General features: G+C 36.7%; 1 protein-coding gene across 1 annotated transcript in view; it reads right to left on the bottom strand.

The window, feature by feature from the left end:
* The window catches only part of CNTN4 (contactin 4), a 474897-nt gene extending 457594 nt beyond the window's left edge, over window positions 1-17303 (bottom strand). Inside the window, exons 1-2 of the mRNA XM_029918576.1 lie at window positions 17239-17303; window positions 4949-5090 (exon numbers count right to left, since the gene is read on the bottom strand). Coding sequence (XP_029774436.1) covers window positions 4949-5003 — 55 coding nt within the window. The 5' untranslated portion in view covers window positions 5004-5090; window positions 17239-17303. The remainder of the gene's footprint in view (window positions 1-4948; window positions 5091-17238) is intronic.
* Between the last annotated feature and the right edge of the window lie 1236 nt (window positions 17304-18539).

Here is an 18539-nt window from a genome sequence, read left to right on the forward strand (position 1 = left end):
CTTAGTGATAAGAGATTTCCTGAGGCTAAAATCCCTTCTGAAGACCACCGAACATCCTCTCCAATTGCTCTGATTGCAGGTATTGGCAATTTTACTGTCATAGATTCAAGCTACATGAATGTGATTAAACGATTCAACCCAGGACTCTTCCTTGCTCCACATTTTGTGAACACTCACCCATTCTAGAATAGGTCTCTCTTGAATTATACAGGACATTTACTACACTGTCTATCACCAGATGAAGCTCTGACAACAGAATGGATTGTATGAGCAAGTCAACAAAAGGTCTGCATTTGGAAAGGATGCACTTTCTCAAAAGGACATAATTGGTGAAGTTCATAAACTGTACCACAGAGATGGGAACAAATTTAGCCACCCTGGAACCAAGATCAACTGAGAATACATCAAACATACATTTGTTTTCATCCATTCACAGAGGGTATTGAAATGTCTTCACGCTTCTTGCTGCATATGAACAAATAAATGGACCAGTCCTTTTACTCTTTCTTTCAAACTCTGCCAATGTGAACAGAACCAGTTAACACATGGTAAGGCAGAGGACCAACGTAAAATTTCATGTTAGTTGAATAAAATTTGAAACTTAGCCCTAATGCTCTCAGAATACACATCTATATGCTTCTCAAACCATGTGTATAGCCAAAACCAAAGGTTTTTGAGTTGAAAAGGAATTTAGGGACCACTAGTTTAACAGCCTCACTGTACAGAGGTGTAAAGTGAATCCCAGAGACTTGCCCAGCACCTGGCTAATAATACAACTACTTTACAGTAAAAAGAATAAAAGAGGTGGTTAATAGTAAAATTAGCTGGTTCCAGAACCTAGATAATACTTAAGATGTATCTATATAAAGCCATATTATATTTATTCATATCAGTACTTATATACATATACATATATGGATATATATCATAATCAACACTTCAATAATCTGTCAAACCTATGTTTCCTGCCTGGTTTCTTCCCAATTTTTGCCATAACCAATACTATGCTACTGCTCAGCTATTAATTGGTGTGTGCATACTTTTGGTTTAGATTCCCCCAAAAGCAGAGCCTGAGGGAAGGATTTGGAAACAAAACAAAACAAAACTGTACCAGAGGAGAGAGTTACCTTCTCATAGCTCCCTTTGCTTGTGACTATAGACAAAGACTGGAGTTAGAAAAATACCCAAAGGGCACAGGCCACCTGCTGTAGCTGAAGTAAGAAATGGGCAAATGGGTGTTTCATCAATAGCATCTGATATGGAGTTTAAAGTATATAAACCAATTTTAATACTTTATATATTTAAACCTAATATATATAATATTATATATAAGCCTAATATATATTTTAGGTTTATACATACACATATATTTAAATATATTAGGTTGTACAAACACAGACATATATACATATATATATATATATATATATACACATATATACACATACATATATATGTAAAATAAAATTTGTCTCAAATAGCTTCAAGGTGGCTAGTTCCCTCCCTTAATAAAAAAGTAACTACAATCTGCCTTGAGTTCATAGATCTTAAAATTGGAGACTTGTGTGTGATGGTGCCCTCTCTCTCTCTCCCTCTCTCTCTCATGAATGGCCAGTATGCAACAAACATTCATTTTAAATATATCTATTTACTTTTTGAATGGCACTGTTCACTAGGCATTTTGAAGATGTGGGGGATAGAACAGTGATCTAAAAAGAAACAGAAATATCTACCTTAATAAAGTTTCAATCTAATCAGGAAAGACATTTAGTATAAAGACAAAATATACAGATATTCATATATTTATGAGAATTCTAGAGAAAAATAAAATAATAAGATGGGTATAAAATGTTGGTGAAAGAAAACAGTTATTTTCCTTAATATTAATTTGTTTATTGTCATCAAGAAAGGCCTTAATTAAGTGGCATTTAATAAGGTTAGAGGGAAAGTGATAGGGACAGTAGGGCAAGAACATTCTTGGCAAAAGGAATAGTACAGAGACCCCAACATCTAGTGTACTTGGCAAAGTATATAACAACAAAGGAAAAAACAAGGGCTTGAAATAAACTTTGCAAACCAGAAATTATTTGGTCTGTTCCAGGCAGCCTTTTATTTTAAAAATTAATGTGAATTGGTTGGCAGTATTAAAAAATTGGGAAATTTATGCATCCAAGTTTTAAAGAACTAAAAGACCTAGCATGAAGGACTAGAGCTGGGCCCTGGTTTGTAATTTAATGGGATATGTTTTCTCTGGTTTTCCACAATTATCAGCATCTTTTATCATATGTGGGAATCACTTTTCCTTAAAGAATGTTTCACTCATGTGTTAGCTTCCTTGTTCTTTCAGGTAGGAGAGTTTTGTGAGCCCTAGTTTAAATTCATTAAGAGGCAGAATAATAAAACCAATTTTGTAGGGACTGGATTTTCAGACTGCTGGCATCAGTAGTCCTTCCTTCCTTCCTACTTTAATTCCTTCCTTTCATAATTCCTTCCTACTGTAATTCCTTCCTTTCTTCCTTTATTCCTTCCTTCCTTTCTTCCTAAGTAATCTCTATACCCAACATGAGTCGTGAACTCAAAACCCCAAGATCAAGAGTCACTTGCTCTACTGACTGAGCCAGAACACCCCTCTTTTTTAAAAAAAATTAGTGTCAGAGACTAAGTCCAGCGTTTGGCAAAAGATGAGAACATTTGCACTGTACCATAAATTACTAATTATTAATTACTAATTAAGTAATTAGCAGATCTTTCAAGGTACATCTCTTGCAGGAGAGGTCTGCTTATTCATTTGGATCTTCCTTCTTATGGAAAAGGCACATGTGAGATTCACTAATTATGGTAAATATAATAGGCATAAATATTCTCCTTGCCAAAAACTTACCATGAAAGCTATAACTAAGTATGTATAGAAAAGGAAAAGAATGAGAAGCTAAAGCAGTTAAAGAAATCTGTTCAAAATTCAGTGTGGAGTACTTAATGAAATCAAGACAAATAGCAAGAAAACAAAAACATTAATTAAAAGCTTAACTTTACCTATACTGAAGGAGGCATATGGAAAGAGAATACAAATGCCATGTGAAACAGTTCAAAAAAAGGCTCACAAATACATCAGTACACTGATTCCCTATTAAAAGCTAAGTGAGGAAAAAAGATACAGGTATATCTTCATAGAAAATTCTAAGGTTTTCAAAACATGATTGAGGAGATTAATGTCTTCCTTGATATTTAACTCTTTAATTTCTTGACATCTACTCAGCACAGTGGGTTAAATAAGGGCATTGCTATAGCAAATACTTAAAAGTCAATTCACTGCTTTAAGCTTTAAAGAGTATGTTCATCCAGAGTCATTAGAAGTTAGAGCCAGAATGACTCAGTTGAGGCCTTTTAAGAGGGTCAAAATACATAAAAAGACTGGAGAAAAGCAACTGAGGCACAGAGCCTGATGTACTTTGCTGGGATGACAAGATCTAGACTCTGACCAGATGAGGAAGAGAACTGATAAAGCTAAAACAGATGGCAAAATGCCAAAATGTCCAAAATCAGGGAATTGTGAGCATATTTGTGAAGGCAAAACATTCAGGATTTAAAGGCAGGGCATTACTTATAAGTGAACTAGGGTTTGCACTTAAAAAAATACAGTAAGAATGAAAACCCAAATTTCAAGAATAAATTTGCAAGCATGAACTGGACAAATCAACAATACAGCTAGAATACTGTATATTATAATGATGAAAACTATGGATTCTGGAGTTAGTCTGCTTGAGTCTTAAACTAACCAGTTCTACCACTTACTGGCTTGGTGCCCTTGGGTAAGTTTCTTAACTTCTTGCTCTTTCAGTAACAATAGTAAGAGAGATGTGAGTGCAAATAAACAGTTAATACTTCTTGGTGGTTATGGCAGAATGGAAAGAGCTAAAGTACAAGAGATAAGCATAGTGTCTGGCATGGAGTAAGTGACCTATACATGTTAGTATTATCATTACTACCTTTAATTATAGAACGGTTGCAATTAGTCTGTTCTATCAAGCTTTCAGTCTATAGAGCTAATACAGCTCTAAGGGAGCAGTAATTGTGTCTTACTTGCTCAGGATTATAGTCTGAGACAACAGAACAACACTGGCTCATTGCACAGTACTCAGTAATATTATTTGAATGAATTCATGGATCTGAGTAATGATGACTCAAAAGTCCTAAATGCAAATATATCCAGGTGTCCCTCTTGGACCGACACTCCTGAATAACAAAGCAGGTCAACCAGACTCATTTCAAAAATGTCTGGAAAGAGGTCCACCTTTCCAACCTGAAAACTAATTCCCAACACATGTTGGACTTAGGTTTCCTCAATGTTTGAAATATGTATATCAGCTGATATGTTCACACCTTCCAGAAAAGCAATAAATAACATGTTTGAACTTCACAAAGCCTTTGTCTATTAGGTGACCATAGATACATGGTAAAAAAAAATCATCTTCCTTTTTACTTTTCAGCTCCTGCTAAACACAGGTGTATCGAAATGAAAAAGACAGTCTGGATTTAACATGGAGCAGTACTAACAAAGATACTGAAAGAACTACCCAAATAAACTTCCATCCACTGATATCAAATATACTCTAGACTATATTATCAGTTTTATTGCCCAATATTTCTGTGCAATTGAGCAGTAGGATGAGCAAAAATAACAACTTTCAAACTAAATAATGGCTCAAAGGACTCTAAAAGGACCAGTTAGACAGGTGAAACATCAGTGTCTCGCTTTGGATAAAACACCATGAAAAGAGCCACTAAAAGACCATCAGGAAAGTGGATTCAACAGTGTCAGCAAATGCTAGTCATAGTAGTGTGCACTCTTATGATTTTATCATTGCCACTAAAGGAGAAGGCCCACTTTTGAATTAGTGTGAAATACAGTGGCATTTTTAAATCAAAAAGTTTTTAAATGACACTCTACCTGCAAGGCACAACATGAATGATTGCAGTACCAGCAGTTCCCATGGCAACCTCATCTTCAGTTTCTGAGGTCAAAGGAGTTTCAAGTCCAATATCAAGTGAATAGAATCGCTGCTTCTTTTAAGTTTTGTTCAACCTTTAATCTGTGGGAAAGAAGAAACATTACAATGAGATTTGCAGATACGTCTCTTTGTGGTCTCTGCAAATTTGTCTTCATCTGAAAACAAAATTCACTTGCGGAAAAGTACTATTAAAGAAGAGAAAAGTATGTTAAATTGTGGATCTGAAACAAATAAGCTTCCTGTCTTTTTCTTCCAAATAATACTTGGACAGGGATGAGCTGACGTGTCCCTGTGGCTACTGAGTGAAAACAAGAAGAATTCTGATTAGATGTGAACCAATCCAAAGGCAGGGAAATGCACTATTTTTCTGTACAAGGCCCTATCCAGTCCTGTATGCTCCAGTCCCTGTTCTTCCTGATTTTCCAATTAATAATCCACTAAAAACGTCAGCATGAAGAGCTGCCACTGAACAAGCAAGGCTAACAGTGCTGGACCACTGCTGGACCTAAGTTTTGGAATACAGTTACATGTGGGAAAATTATAACTACTCTATCAATTTAGGCATTTTTTATGCTCTATGTTTCATTTCTAAAATGAAGTAAAACGTGCAGCTCTAGTGCCTACCAAAAAAAATCCTAGCAACTATGAGTAGGTGGTGACTAGGTCCTTTTGGACAAATCCCAAACATGATTTAAACATTACTTCTTCCATTATCCAGGAATCTTCAAACAGGAGAAATCTGGAGTACAGCAAACCTCCTTGTTTTGTATTCCAAAGACTACAAAGCAACTAAGTATAAGTGAAGCAGGTGGGCAAACATGGGCCCTCCGGAGAACACAGCCATGCCCTGCATGGAGCTGGAGGGTGCTCCTTAGCTTAAGCTCATGGCTAACATATGGAGCATAGACCCAGGGTTGCTGGACCACCTATGAATTTTCAAAAATAATTTGCAAATATTATTGTATTTTGAAAAATATCCCAACTTTTAATGTTTATATATTTTTGAGAGGTGGGATAGGAGCAGAGAGAGAGAAAGAGAAAGAAAGAGAGAGAGAGAGAGAGAGAGAGAGAGACAGAGAGAGAGAGAGAGAGAGAGAGAGAGAGAGAATCTAAAGTAGACTTCAGGCCCAGAGCTGTCAACACAGAGCCGGACGCAAGGCTCATAATCATGAACCGTGAAATCATGACCTGAGCCAAAGTTGGATGCTTAACTGACTGAGCCACCCAGGTGCTTTGAAAATCTCCCAAGTTTTAAACATTGGGAATTAGCACAAAGTATTTTTTCAAACAATGTGTGAGCCAAACAAAGCCAAATCATTGTTGAGTGCCAAAGGTTTGCAACATGACCTTAGAAAGCAGAACTCTCTACTGCATTGCTCTCATCTACCCATCCCTTGACCCTCCATACTGCCAGTCAGCCATGCAGTTCCATATAGGGGGCACCTTCTGCTTGCCAAACACTAGGTGAGGCATTGGACCTGCCAAAATGCAGAAAACAGTTCTAGCCTCAAGGATCTCCTCCCACTACAGTGACGGCAGTTGCCCATATTTCAGAAAACTGCAATACAATACGCCATTGGGAAGGAAGGAGGAAACTTTCTGGCCTGGGAGACCTTAAAAAGGAGAGGAGCTCCCACTGGGGTTTCAAAGATGTGCCTGGTGCTTTCTAGCTAATGGTTAGTCAAATAAAGGAGCATGCTCAAAAACTAAGAGACTCAAAATAATCTTTACAAGTCTGGCTATAATTAGTTGCATGGTCCTGGATATGCACCCCATCCTCCCTTCCTCTCAAGTAACAAGATTACTTACTCTCACTTCTTAATAAGTAAGTGAAAACTATAGAGTACCATACAAATGGTGGGTTTTATTATAATTGTAGCTCCAATATTTTTAATGTGATAATAACATGAGACTTCTCACTTGCCCACCACTTATAAGGAAAGCACCATAAGTGAACACAGGCTTATATGAAAACATGGACCAACACAAGCTTGTTAATCAAGGGCTCTTAGCATTAATTTATACAGCATGATCACTGAGAAACCTTATGTTTACCAGAAAACTAACAGAAAGTGAAGAACCATCATTAGAGAACTCATCCTTCTTTTGTGCCCTTAAATATCTGTTTCTGATAAAGCTAGACTTAATATGTTGTGAAGACAAAAGGGACTCTTAACTTCTGATCTGCTGATGTGGCTGAAAGCAGGCGGAATCTCTAATTGGATATGTTCAGATACTCTTCTGACATGTACGGTGATTAGGCCATTTTAGATAAACAGGATGTGCTGATCAATGAAAACTATTAATGTCTTAAGCAAATGATCAGCATATTAATAATTAATTTTGTGAGGGAAATGTCATCTCAGACCTGGGGATTGATTTACAATGTTAAGCAGTTTCTTGAAGCAATTAAAATTAGCTTAGGAAATGTATCCAATTTCATGATAAAGATTGAATTCATGATATGATGCTATTTACAGTATGTGTTAAGAGCTTTAGATTTTTAAGGATGAAGGAATTCAAGAACCCTATTGGTATTCATTTACACAGAAGAATGTAAGGTTCACCTTTACTAATCAGAAATAATGGGGTCATTGGAAGTAATTTGTCTAGTGGATAGTATTAGCCAGAGCACCAGGTTTTCTGCATGGAGCTGAAGATTCATGAATCTCATGTGGAATTGTGGTACAGGATACAAAATATCATAATTTCAGTTTTTCTGCTAAAGCCAGAAAGAAAGCTGCAGGATGAGCCAAGAGTTATGATGGTAATAGATTTCTCCTGCAGCTCAGAGCTCTCCCCGGTTTATCCTAAGGTGGCTATAGAAAAAAGGTAGTATACTCAGCACTAACTTTGAGACCTTGCCCAAGAATTAGACTCGTAAATCCTACAGAGGAAGTCAAACAGTGAAAGTGGACTCAGTTGCTTTCTCTGGCTGAGCCGGAAGGAGATTAACTGAGAATTCTCAGAATATTTTTACACAATGCTAAACAGAGCAAAATTCCTCTAGTCACCAACGCTTCAAACTATTCTGATGCTCTTATACTAACAGTAATACATAAGACCTCCCTGAAAAGTACTTAAAACAAAAGCAGGATTCAGCTCTCCCTTAAGAGTCTTGGTTTCCAACAACCTACATGCAGGGTCTGATCACAGAATTATGTGATTTAGCACTCTGCTAAATTAAAACTCTGCTGGTATCCAAGTAGCTCAAATTCACTTCGACAAATAATTAGATGTACTTATTGTGCAACAGGAACAGTACAAGGTGTTAGGTGTGCAAAGGTAGTGGAGGTAAGGCCTTGTCCTTAAGGAGCTCACTGTTGGCTTGACAAGAGAGGCAACTAAACCTGGCATTATACTGCAGTTCAATAAACACTGTAAGTCTATTAGGTACAAGGTGTTAAGGATGCAAAAGAATGTCATCTAATTGAATTGAGTGGGGCAATGGGGTAGGGGCTTTAAAAAAGCTCTCCAAAGGGCTGAAACAGTTGAATAAAGTTTAAAGGATCAGTAAGAGGAAGAAAATTCTAAGCCAAGAGATAAGGAAAACACACAGACATGAAGCTGAAAATTTATTAGAGTTCAAGTTATCAAAACACAAGTCAATGAAAGCAGCAAAATCTGAAGAGTCAGTCCTGTGCTCTAATCATGGGCCTCCAATTCTCCAGCTAAGTGGCTCATTTGTAAATGAGTGGCAATAATACCTGTCTTCCAGGCTTACAGGAAGAATTAGTAAAAATTTATGCAAGGCACTGAGGACAGGTCCTTGACACTTAGCTACCATCCTTGTTAAAAATAGCCCAGCCCAGCCTAAGTCAGAGGCCTGATTCCAAACTGCCTTGAACTAAAGTACTAAAGTACTGCCTTGTACTAAAGATTTGGACTTGGATCTGAAGGCTAAGAGGATGAGGGGAATGACTTTAAACAGGGAAAAGACTTTAAAAAGGTTGATTTAGGAGGATGGTGATCTGCTTTAAATGCAATCTCCAGAAGCACGGATTATCTATTCTACCCCATTTGCTTTTCTCTTCTGGTGAACAAATGAATTATCTCTCTAATTACTAAGTATTCTTCCAATATATAATAAAAAATTCAAGTCCTCATGGCAACAAGACAGAGTGGAAAAACACTGGATTTGGAATTGAACGCAAGGAGTTCATTCTTTCTGGTGTGGCTCAGTTATCAGCCTTGGGGAAAGGCATTAATCGTTGTAAACATATTTGCCTATAGATAGGGTTCTTTCTCACAAGAATGCTGGTTTCCCCCCCTCTTTTTTTCTTTATACTTTACTGTCAAGTTGGTTTCCATATAACACCCAGTGCTCTTCCCCACAAGTGCCCTCCTCCATGTCCATCACCTCCCTTCCCTATTCCCCCACCCCTTCAGCCCTCAGTTTGTTTTCAGTATTCAAGAGTCTCTTATGATTTGGCTCCCTCTCTCTCCCTAACTCTTTCTGCCCCCTCCCCCCATTCCCCTCACCATGGTCCTCTGTTAGGTTTCTCCCCAGGGACCTAACAGTGAAAACATATGGTACCTGTCCTCCACCTGACTTATTCCGCTTAGCATGACACCCTCAAGGTTCACCCATGTTGCTACGAATGGCCAGGTCTCATTCTTTCTCATTGCCATGTAGTACTCCATTGTATAGATAAACCACATCCTCTTGATCCTTTCCTCAGTTGATGGACATTTAGGCTCTTTCCATGATTTGGCTATTGTTGAAAGTGCTGCTATGAACATTGGGGTACCTGTGATCCTATGCATCAGTATTTCTGTATCCCCTGTGTAAATCCCCAGCAGTGCCATTGCTGGGTCATAGGGGAGTTCTACTGATGGATTTTTGAGGAACTTCCACACTGTTTTCCAGAGTGGCTGTACCAGTTTACATTCCCACTGCAGAGTAGGACAGTGCCTGTTTCTCCACATCCTCGCCAGCATCTGTAGTATCTTGATTTGTTCACTTTAGCCACTCTGACCAGCATGTCTCTAGCATTCCGTACAGGTCAACTGACCTATGTTTTGAAAGTGACTATTAGCTATTATTACTTAGGTGGAGATTAAAATCCTCCCCACAAATGATATTTAAACTTTATGAAGGTAGGGAATCATTGCTTTATTCACTGATATTTAAGACACACGTGGAGGGTGCCTGCGTGGCTGATTTGGCAAACATCCATCTTCGGCTCAGGTCATGATCTCACAGTTTGCGAGTTCAGGCCCCACATTGGGCTCTGTGCTGACAGCTCAGAGCCTGGAGCCTGCTTCAGATTCTGTGTCTCCTTCTCTCTCTGCCCCTTCCCTGTTTGCATTCTCTCTCTCAATAAAAAAATAAACATTAAAAAAAATTTAAAAAACAGGAGAGTAACACATGGACAATGCATGGCACAGACTAGGCAGTCGGTATTTGATATGTAAATGAAGGAACCAATGTAACTAATATCTTTGTGGACATCTCATGGGCTTTTATATTCCATTCTTATTTTAGTCTTTATAAGGACCCTGAAGGTCAAGCATCACTATCTTCTATAAAATTATACCCTTGGCAATTAGATTGTGAGGTTGTGGAACTTGTCCAAGGCCAAATGTCTAGAAATCAATACAGCCAGCACTCAAATCTATGTCTTCATACTTTAAGTCCTATGCTCTTTTCTATCAGTGACAGAAATGTAAATAAAGCTATGTTTCTTTTAAAGCATGACATAAAGCTCTGATAGTGATTCTTTTCTAACTCTGCTTTTCATGCTGTCTTGCAGAAATGAAGCCAGATGCCAGTAAGTAAGAGTGCAGAATCTGTGTAACATTCATAATGTAAAGTTTCTGCGCTGAGATTTAGTTAGAAGGCTATATATTGCTAGTGTTAATTCACAAACTTCTTGCAACAGCACAAATATGAGTAAGCTCCTTTCCCTCCAACTGTAAGAGCAACATGAATATTTGTTTTCTAACTAATTATTATTTAGAGTGGAGCCATTCTTAAGGCAGGAATTTTAAAAAGGATAATCCACATTTCCCACTTGTATAGTAAGCACTTTTTTAACTCTACAATTAGCTAATGAGGGGTGCAGTCAATCACAAATGGCAGGAAAGCAATGAACAAAACTGAAAGCAAGAGAGAAATCTAGCTTCTTTGAAACCAATCTGACAATCATTTCAAGGGAAAATGACATACAGTTAAATCTTAATGTTCAATCAGTCAACAAATATTTACTGAGAGCCCATTATTCAAATAGTAATGTACATAATGAAAAGAGTCAAGGTCAAGGTCTCTACCCACAAGGGCACAACAACTCAGCAGGTAGAAAAGATTACTGACTGTGCAAGTTAGTATATATGTCAAATGAGTAATAACATATAATGCATAATCCTATGGTTGTGGTATCTGGCCTACAGGTTCTTCTTGGAGAGTGAAAATTCCTGCATCACTCAATCAAATTAGCTTACTAACTTTTCTCCCTGTATCACCTTTTTACTCTTTGTTCTAGAAAAGACACATTTCCATTTCTATGTCCCTGATGCTTTCCCTCCTTCTGGGGACACTGCAACAAATCTCCTTTAGGAATAGTGAGAAAACATGTGTTGCCTGTTCATTTTTAAAGGTGTTTTTGGACAACACAGTATCTTGCCACTTGTGGCAATTCTAACCAAATATACAATAATTACATTACAAAACAATTAAAAAAAAACAAAACAAAAGGAAGTAATCTCAATAATTACAGTGCAGTATTTTAAAAGATCCCCGGATTAAGATTCAGCATAACTAGGTTACTGGCTCAGTGTTATATTTAACTGCTTGGCAAATTTCTCCACCAATAAAAGAGGAAGGTGAACTAGATTGTTTGTAAGGAATCTTGAAGCCTTGAAGGCCTGGTTTGCACCATCATATCTGAGAACAGTTGTCTATGAGAAAGATAATCAGTAAAATGAATGGTATTCACCATGGCTTTTTCATCATCAAATCTATTTGAGGCATTGCACTATTTCTTAAATTACACTGTTTCAATTCAGCAAAGTTATATGAGATATGCTTTTACATTCTATGTGTGGTGCTCAAAAATAATAAGATACTTAGGAGTGAGCCTAACCAAAAAGGTAAAAGACCTGCACTCTGAAAACTATAAAACACTGATGAAAGAAACTGAAGATGACACAAAGAAATGGAAAGATATCCCATGCTCAGGGAATGGAAGAACAATTATTGTTAAAATGTCTATACTAGCCAAAGCAATGCACAGACACATTTAAGGCATTTTCTATCAAAATACCGACAGCATTTTGCACAGAAAAAGAGCAAGCGACTCTAAAATTTATGGAACCACAAAAGGCTCCAAATAACCAAAGCAATCTTGAAAAAGAAAAGCAAAGCTAGAGACATCACAATTCTGGACTTCAGTTTATCTTACAAAACTGTAGTAATCAAAAGAGTACGGTATTGGCATAAAAGTAGACACATAGATCAACAGGACAGAATAGAAACCACAGAAATAAACCCACAATTATATGGTCAATTAATCTTCAACAAATAGTGAGGAACATCCAATGGGATAAGATCAGTCTCTTCAACAAATGATGCTGGGAAAACTGGATATGTGAAAAATGAAACTGAACCACTTTTTTTCTTAATGTTTCTGTTACTAATTTTGAGAGAGGGAGCATGATCAGGGAAGAAAGAAGGAGTGAGAGAATCCCAAGCAGGCTCCGCACCACCAGTGCAGAGTCTGACATGGGGCTTGATCTCACAAACATTAAGATCATTACCTGAGCCGAAATTGAAAGTCAGACACTTAACTGACCAAGCCACCCAGGTGCCCGAAAACCGGACCACTTTCTTATACCATACATACATACGTACAAAAAAAATTCAAAATGGATTAAAGACCTAAATGTGAGACCTACAACCATAAAAATCTTAGAAGAGAACAAAGGATCCTCTTTGACAACAACCAGAGCAACTTATTTTCTAGATGTGTCTCCTGAGACAAAGAAAACAAAAGTAAAAATAAACTATTAGGGCAACATCAAAGTAAAAAGTGTCTGCAGTGTAGGAAACAATCAACAAAACTAAACGGCAACCTACAGAATGGGAGAAGATATAGCCAAACGACATATCCAATAAAGGGTTAGTATCCAAAATATAGAAAAAACATACACGCAAGCACTAAAAAACACTGAATCCAATTATAAACTGGCAGAAGACTTGAAAAGACTTTTCTCCTAAGAAGACATTCAGATGGCCAAGACACATCAGACGATGTTCATTATCACTTACCATCAGGGAAATACAAATCAAAATTACAATGAGGTATCACCTCACCTCGCTAAAATGGCTAAAATCAAAAACACATGAAACAACAGATGTTGGTGAGGATGTGGAGAAAAAGGAATACTCGTACTGTTGATGGGAATGCAAACTGGTATATCCACTGTGGAAAACAGTACAGGGATTTCTCAAAAAGTTAAAAATAGAACTACCCTGCAATCCAGAAATTGCACTACTGGGTATTTTCCCAAAGAATACAAACATGCTAATTCAAAGAGATACATGCATCCCTATTTTATAGCAGCACTTTTTACAATAGCCAAGATATGGAAGCAACCCAAGTGCCCACTGATTGGTGAATGAGTAAAGAAGATGTGGCAGATACATTATCCTGCCATAAAAATAATGAACTCTTGTCATTCGCAACAACATGGATGAAGCAAGAGAGTATAATGTCAAACAAAATAAGTCAGTTACATAAGTGCTAATACCATATGATTTCACCAATATTTGGATTTCAAGAAACAAAACAAAAGGGCAAAGGGGAAAAAGAGAGAAAAAGAGAGAGGTATCAAGAAACAGACTCTTAATTATGAAGAACTGATGGTTACCAGAAAGTGGGGGGCTTGGATTAAACAGGTGACGGAGAATGCAGTTGTGATGAGTACCAGGTGATGTGAGGAAGTGTTGAATCACTATATTGTACACCTAAAATTAATATAACACTAATAAAAATAAAGTTACACTTAAACCAAAAACAAACATACAAAATTAAATTCTATGTATGGTGCTATTATTGGAAATTTAATCCTGAGTCACAAATGCACACTCACTGTTCTTAGCCTCCACCAAATAATCACTTATTATGCTACTGTTCAAATTTTATTTAATCTTTACTTTTATTAGAGTAATACATAACCATAGCTTAAATACTTATTTCTACTCCCTGGAGGGAACTACTTCCCAGGGAAAACAAGTAATTTTTCTGGTATATACATATATATCTTAATACTGATTTAACACAAATGCTTAAAATACTCTTTCTTGATTTGGGGGCTTGATGTAGCACTGTTCTATGCATGACGGTAATTCGGCTCTCTTGTACAATCACTCCTAATGACAGACACAGGTGGATAAACAGACGCATACATACCTGGTTGCAATGTTGTCTGAATGTAGTTATATCACTTAATTTGGTTAATAATTTTTCAACTAAGCCCCAGAGTATACTGCTTTTATTTTCTTTTTGTATTACTTGAGATTTTTTAGTTAATAATTTCTTCTTTATTTGCTTAGATTTCCAAGTACCTATCACACATATTCCCTAAACATTCTAACGCATCTAATACTTTCAATATGTTCAAACACATCTTATAGTCCATCAATTTTAATAAATATTTATTTACAACATAAAAATACTGAACACTTTTATAATTCAGTTGAAAAATAAATGGAAATAGTACCTGTCTTGTAGCATGAAAACTATGTATTCAAAACTGTAATTATATATCCATATAATTGTACAATATACATTGATAAAATATATGTATTTTATATATTTGTTAGTTTCCAGAATAACATGTGTAGTTAATAAGCAACATAAAAGTATATGTGATAAAACTATTAAACAATGGTGAAGGCAATGTGATGGTAGGATATATTACCAAAAAATAATAACCAATAGATGTCACCTACAGAGTACTCAACTACGCCTATATAGTAGCCTCTTATAAATATTAACTGATATCACCTTTAAAAGAACCCTCTAGAGGTACCCGGTGGTTCAGTGCTTAAGTTACTGACTCTTGATTTCAGCTCAGGTCACAATCTCACGGTTTGTGACGTCGAGCCTCACTTTGGGCTCTATGCTAAGTGTGGAACCTGTTGGGATTCTCTCTCTCTCCCTCTCTGTATCCCTCTACTGCTTGTTCTCTCTCAAAATAAACAAACACTTAAAAAAATAAATAAAAGAACTCTTTAAATTGGACAATATTATTTTCATTTTAAGGGTTAAATAAATTGTCCTTTGTTAGAGCTGAAAAGTAATAGGAACTGCACGTGAACTGTGTTACCCCCAAGTTTTCTGCAGATACTGATGTGCATTATTTTTAGTGTAAGGTTTGATGAGATTTCAAAAATTTATACACATACCACTACCATCAAGATATAGAATATTTACATCACCCTTGTAATGAACCCTGATAGTTTGAGCTCAGAATATATATATTTAAGCACTATGTTGAAATTCTCCAAAATAGCTACAATGCAGGCTTATTAGAATAACAGGCAATTATAGCCTATAAAAAATATACACTGTTTTCCTCTTATTTAGAGTATCTGCTTCTCAGATACTTCATCCCTCCCTTACAATGTCATTCCCATATTTGTATACTCTCATTACATTAACAACAAGAACAAAACTAGGTCATTGCTGAAGACAGGGAAATACATGGCAGCTCTACTCCTGCTTCCCATTCCTATGGAAAGAAAGACTAATTGAGTATGGCACTCTTTCCTGTTTAGCCCAAGGGCAGTCCCAGAATCTTTTCAACATAACATTTCAAGTAGACACAACAAAACCAATATGGTTTGCAAGTAAAATTAAAAATTTCTTTGCCTCCCCTATGGTGGTTGAAAACGTTGGTTTCAGAATTAAACAAGCGAGGTTCAGATCCCAGTTCTACTATTTAGCTGTTGACCTCAGGCAAGTCATTTAACCTCTGTTGGTCTCACTTTTCTCTTTGGTAAAGTGATGGGGATGATACAGGGCCATTGAACGGAATATAAGAGAAAATCATTGTAATTGGAGTTTCTTAGAAAAAGTTGAGCATAGGTTTTGAGTAGGTCAATTTGTTGGGAAAAGATGACCAAGCAGTGGATGCTTCTGGCTTCAGAAGGCAAGGGATGAAGGAAGCAACTGTACCAACGGGGAAAACCTATGATTCCACCACATTCGTTCCTAGGCAGTAGAGGAGAGCATTTGGAGGAAGACTGGGGGAAATGAAACTGCCAAGAGACCTCAGTCTCAGTCTTGCTTTCTGGGTGTTGGGAAGTCAAATTTGCAAACTTTGTTAAGACTCCTACCATCATAGCAGGATAGGTTTTTTAGCAACCATCTCACATTTGTTTTCCTTCTGCCCACTGGTGTGCTGCAGAGTGCCAATTCTGCTAAACTCCCAAATAAATCACTGTTAATGAAGCATGCTGCATACACAGACAGCAACAGGCATTTTTTTAATCACCTAAACTAAAGAAGAGCTAAAGGGAAGCACAAAACACTCTAATACCTAATATATTAGGTGTCAGATTTAAAGTGGCAAGAACCGTATGACTTTCAGATCTTTTACTTGGATGCACTTAGTGGGTTAGTAACGCTTACTAGTATATTCATCATTATGCACAGATCGCCGATTGCTTGGACAGCCAAATCAGATATTTGGTAGCTTGAAAGTGAGTCTGTATCTACCTAATCAGAAGCAGAAATAAGATTGCTAAAATAAATGTGAAAATTATGATAAGCTAAAAAAATAAAGGGGCTAAAATCTTTTACACTGTCTCTCTCATTCACACATTATTAATTAAACTTCTAGTAACTGACATACCCTATGATACAACAATGAATAAGACAGACACAATTTAACCTTATGAAGTTTATTTTATTCTACAGGGCAGTAAGTAACACATTACTCTAAGGTTGTTAGAACAGCAGACAGACAGGAATGTTCACCAGTATAAGTCAAGAGTATATACAGTCTTTGGAATCAGACCAAAGTTCAAATCTCAGGTTTTTATATCCAATACCTGAAATGTTTTGTAAAAGTTATTTCTAACCCTTCAATTTTTCAGCTATAAAATGGAGACACTGTCATAATATAGTTGACAAAGTCCCATCATCATAGATCTTGCATTCTAGTGTATTTTCCTTTTATTTATCCATGAACTCATTTTCTTGAAGAAAAGATTACTTACCTGCAAAGTATACCTCAATATCATCGTCCTTTACTCAGGGACAGCATGCAGATTATAGGATGTTTCTTCATCATTTGAAAAACTCTTTTGAATTTCTATTTTTTATAGAATATTTTATTAGCAGTCCCTGCATATTAAACAAAACTATTTCAGCAAGCAATCACCTGCATTTTCTTGTCTTTTGCATCAAAATCCACACCTCAGGCATGAAAAATGTTAGAGTGATAAAATGACAAGCTGCTTTTCCTCAAGATCATACTACATGTCAGTTACTATCCAGGATTTTATATAGATTATCTACTTCTCACAATAACTTGAAAAGGTAGGTATATAATAACTCCCATTTGTCAAAGAAGAAATGGAATCTTGGAGAGGAACGCAAGAGACTTATTTCTTTGGTATTCCTTCTCTTGCTTTCTTCTGGACCTGTATGTGGCCAATTTCTTCTCAGTGTATCATGTCAGTGTAAACTGCACAGACACTCAACAGAAAAAGAAAGTTTAAAGTTGGCAAACACCTTTGCAAAGGCTGTCTTTCTCTGCATCAGTGGGGTCACTTAATCATCAGATGCAAACTAATGACTGAATTATAGCATACAGGTCCAGAACCATTAGCAGCCAGGGGATTTTTTTTTAGCTCTTTTATCAGCAACAGAAATTGTGAATGTGACCATTTTCAAAAGGTTTTATATAACCCTCACCAAAGGGCAGTTATCCCTCCAGTTAGTTTCATAACCAAAACAGGTAGCAAGTGATCAATGTGTTCTTTGTTTAATTAGTTGACTTAGGTCGAACTAGGCAAACACTAGTGGGTTCTGAGAAAACCACATTTCAGGTCTGGCCTGTCACATATATAACAGATGTCCTGTAGTTCTGGGTGTGAAATGAGCACACGCTGCCAATTTACTTTTAGCCATTCTATTTATGTTCTTATTTAAAATGGAATAGAGTGATCATTTCCAACTATAAAGTGGTTTTTATCTGAGAATCCCCAAAGGACGGTGTATAAATTCTTAGTACAGTGGATGGAATCAAAGTTAGGTTCCCACATAATGGTTTATAGGAAGGGAAACTGGACAATAAAAGAGTATGGTGACTACAGAATATTTAAGTATGAGAAAAAACATACATCATTATCTAAAGCTAATGCTGGTAGGGGGGAGAATAATTTTACAGTGGAGAAACTCAGCTTACTCCTCTTAACCAAGTGATCAAAGTTAATATCACCACTGATAAGTCATAATGGCCAAATGCACCCTTTGCAAGTGGCTGAGAGGCCACAGTATCCTTCTGTCGTTTCTT

This window comes from Suricata suricatta, chromosome 12 (genome assembly GCF_006229205.1).
Source record: "Suricata suricatta isolate VVHF042 chromosome 12, meerkat_22Aug2017_6uvM2_HiC, whole genome shotgun sequence".
Classification (NCBI taxonomy): Eukaryota; Metazoa; Chordata; class Mammalia; order Carnivora; family Herpestidae; genus Suricata; species Suricata suricatta.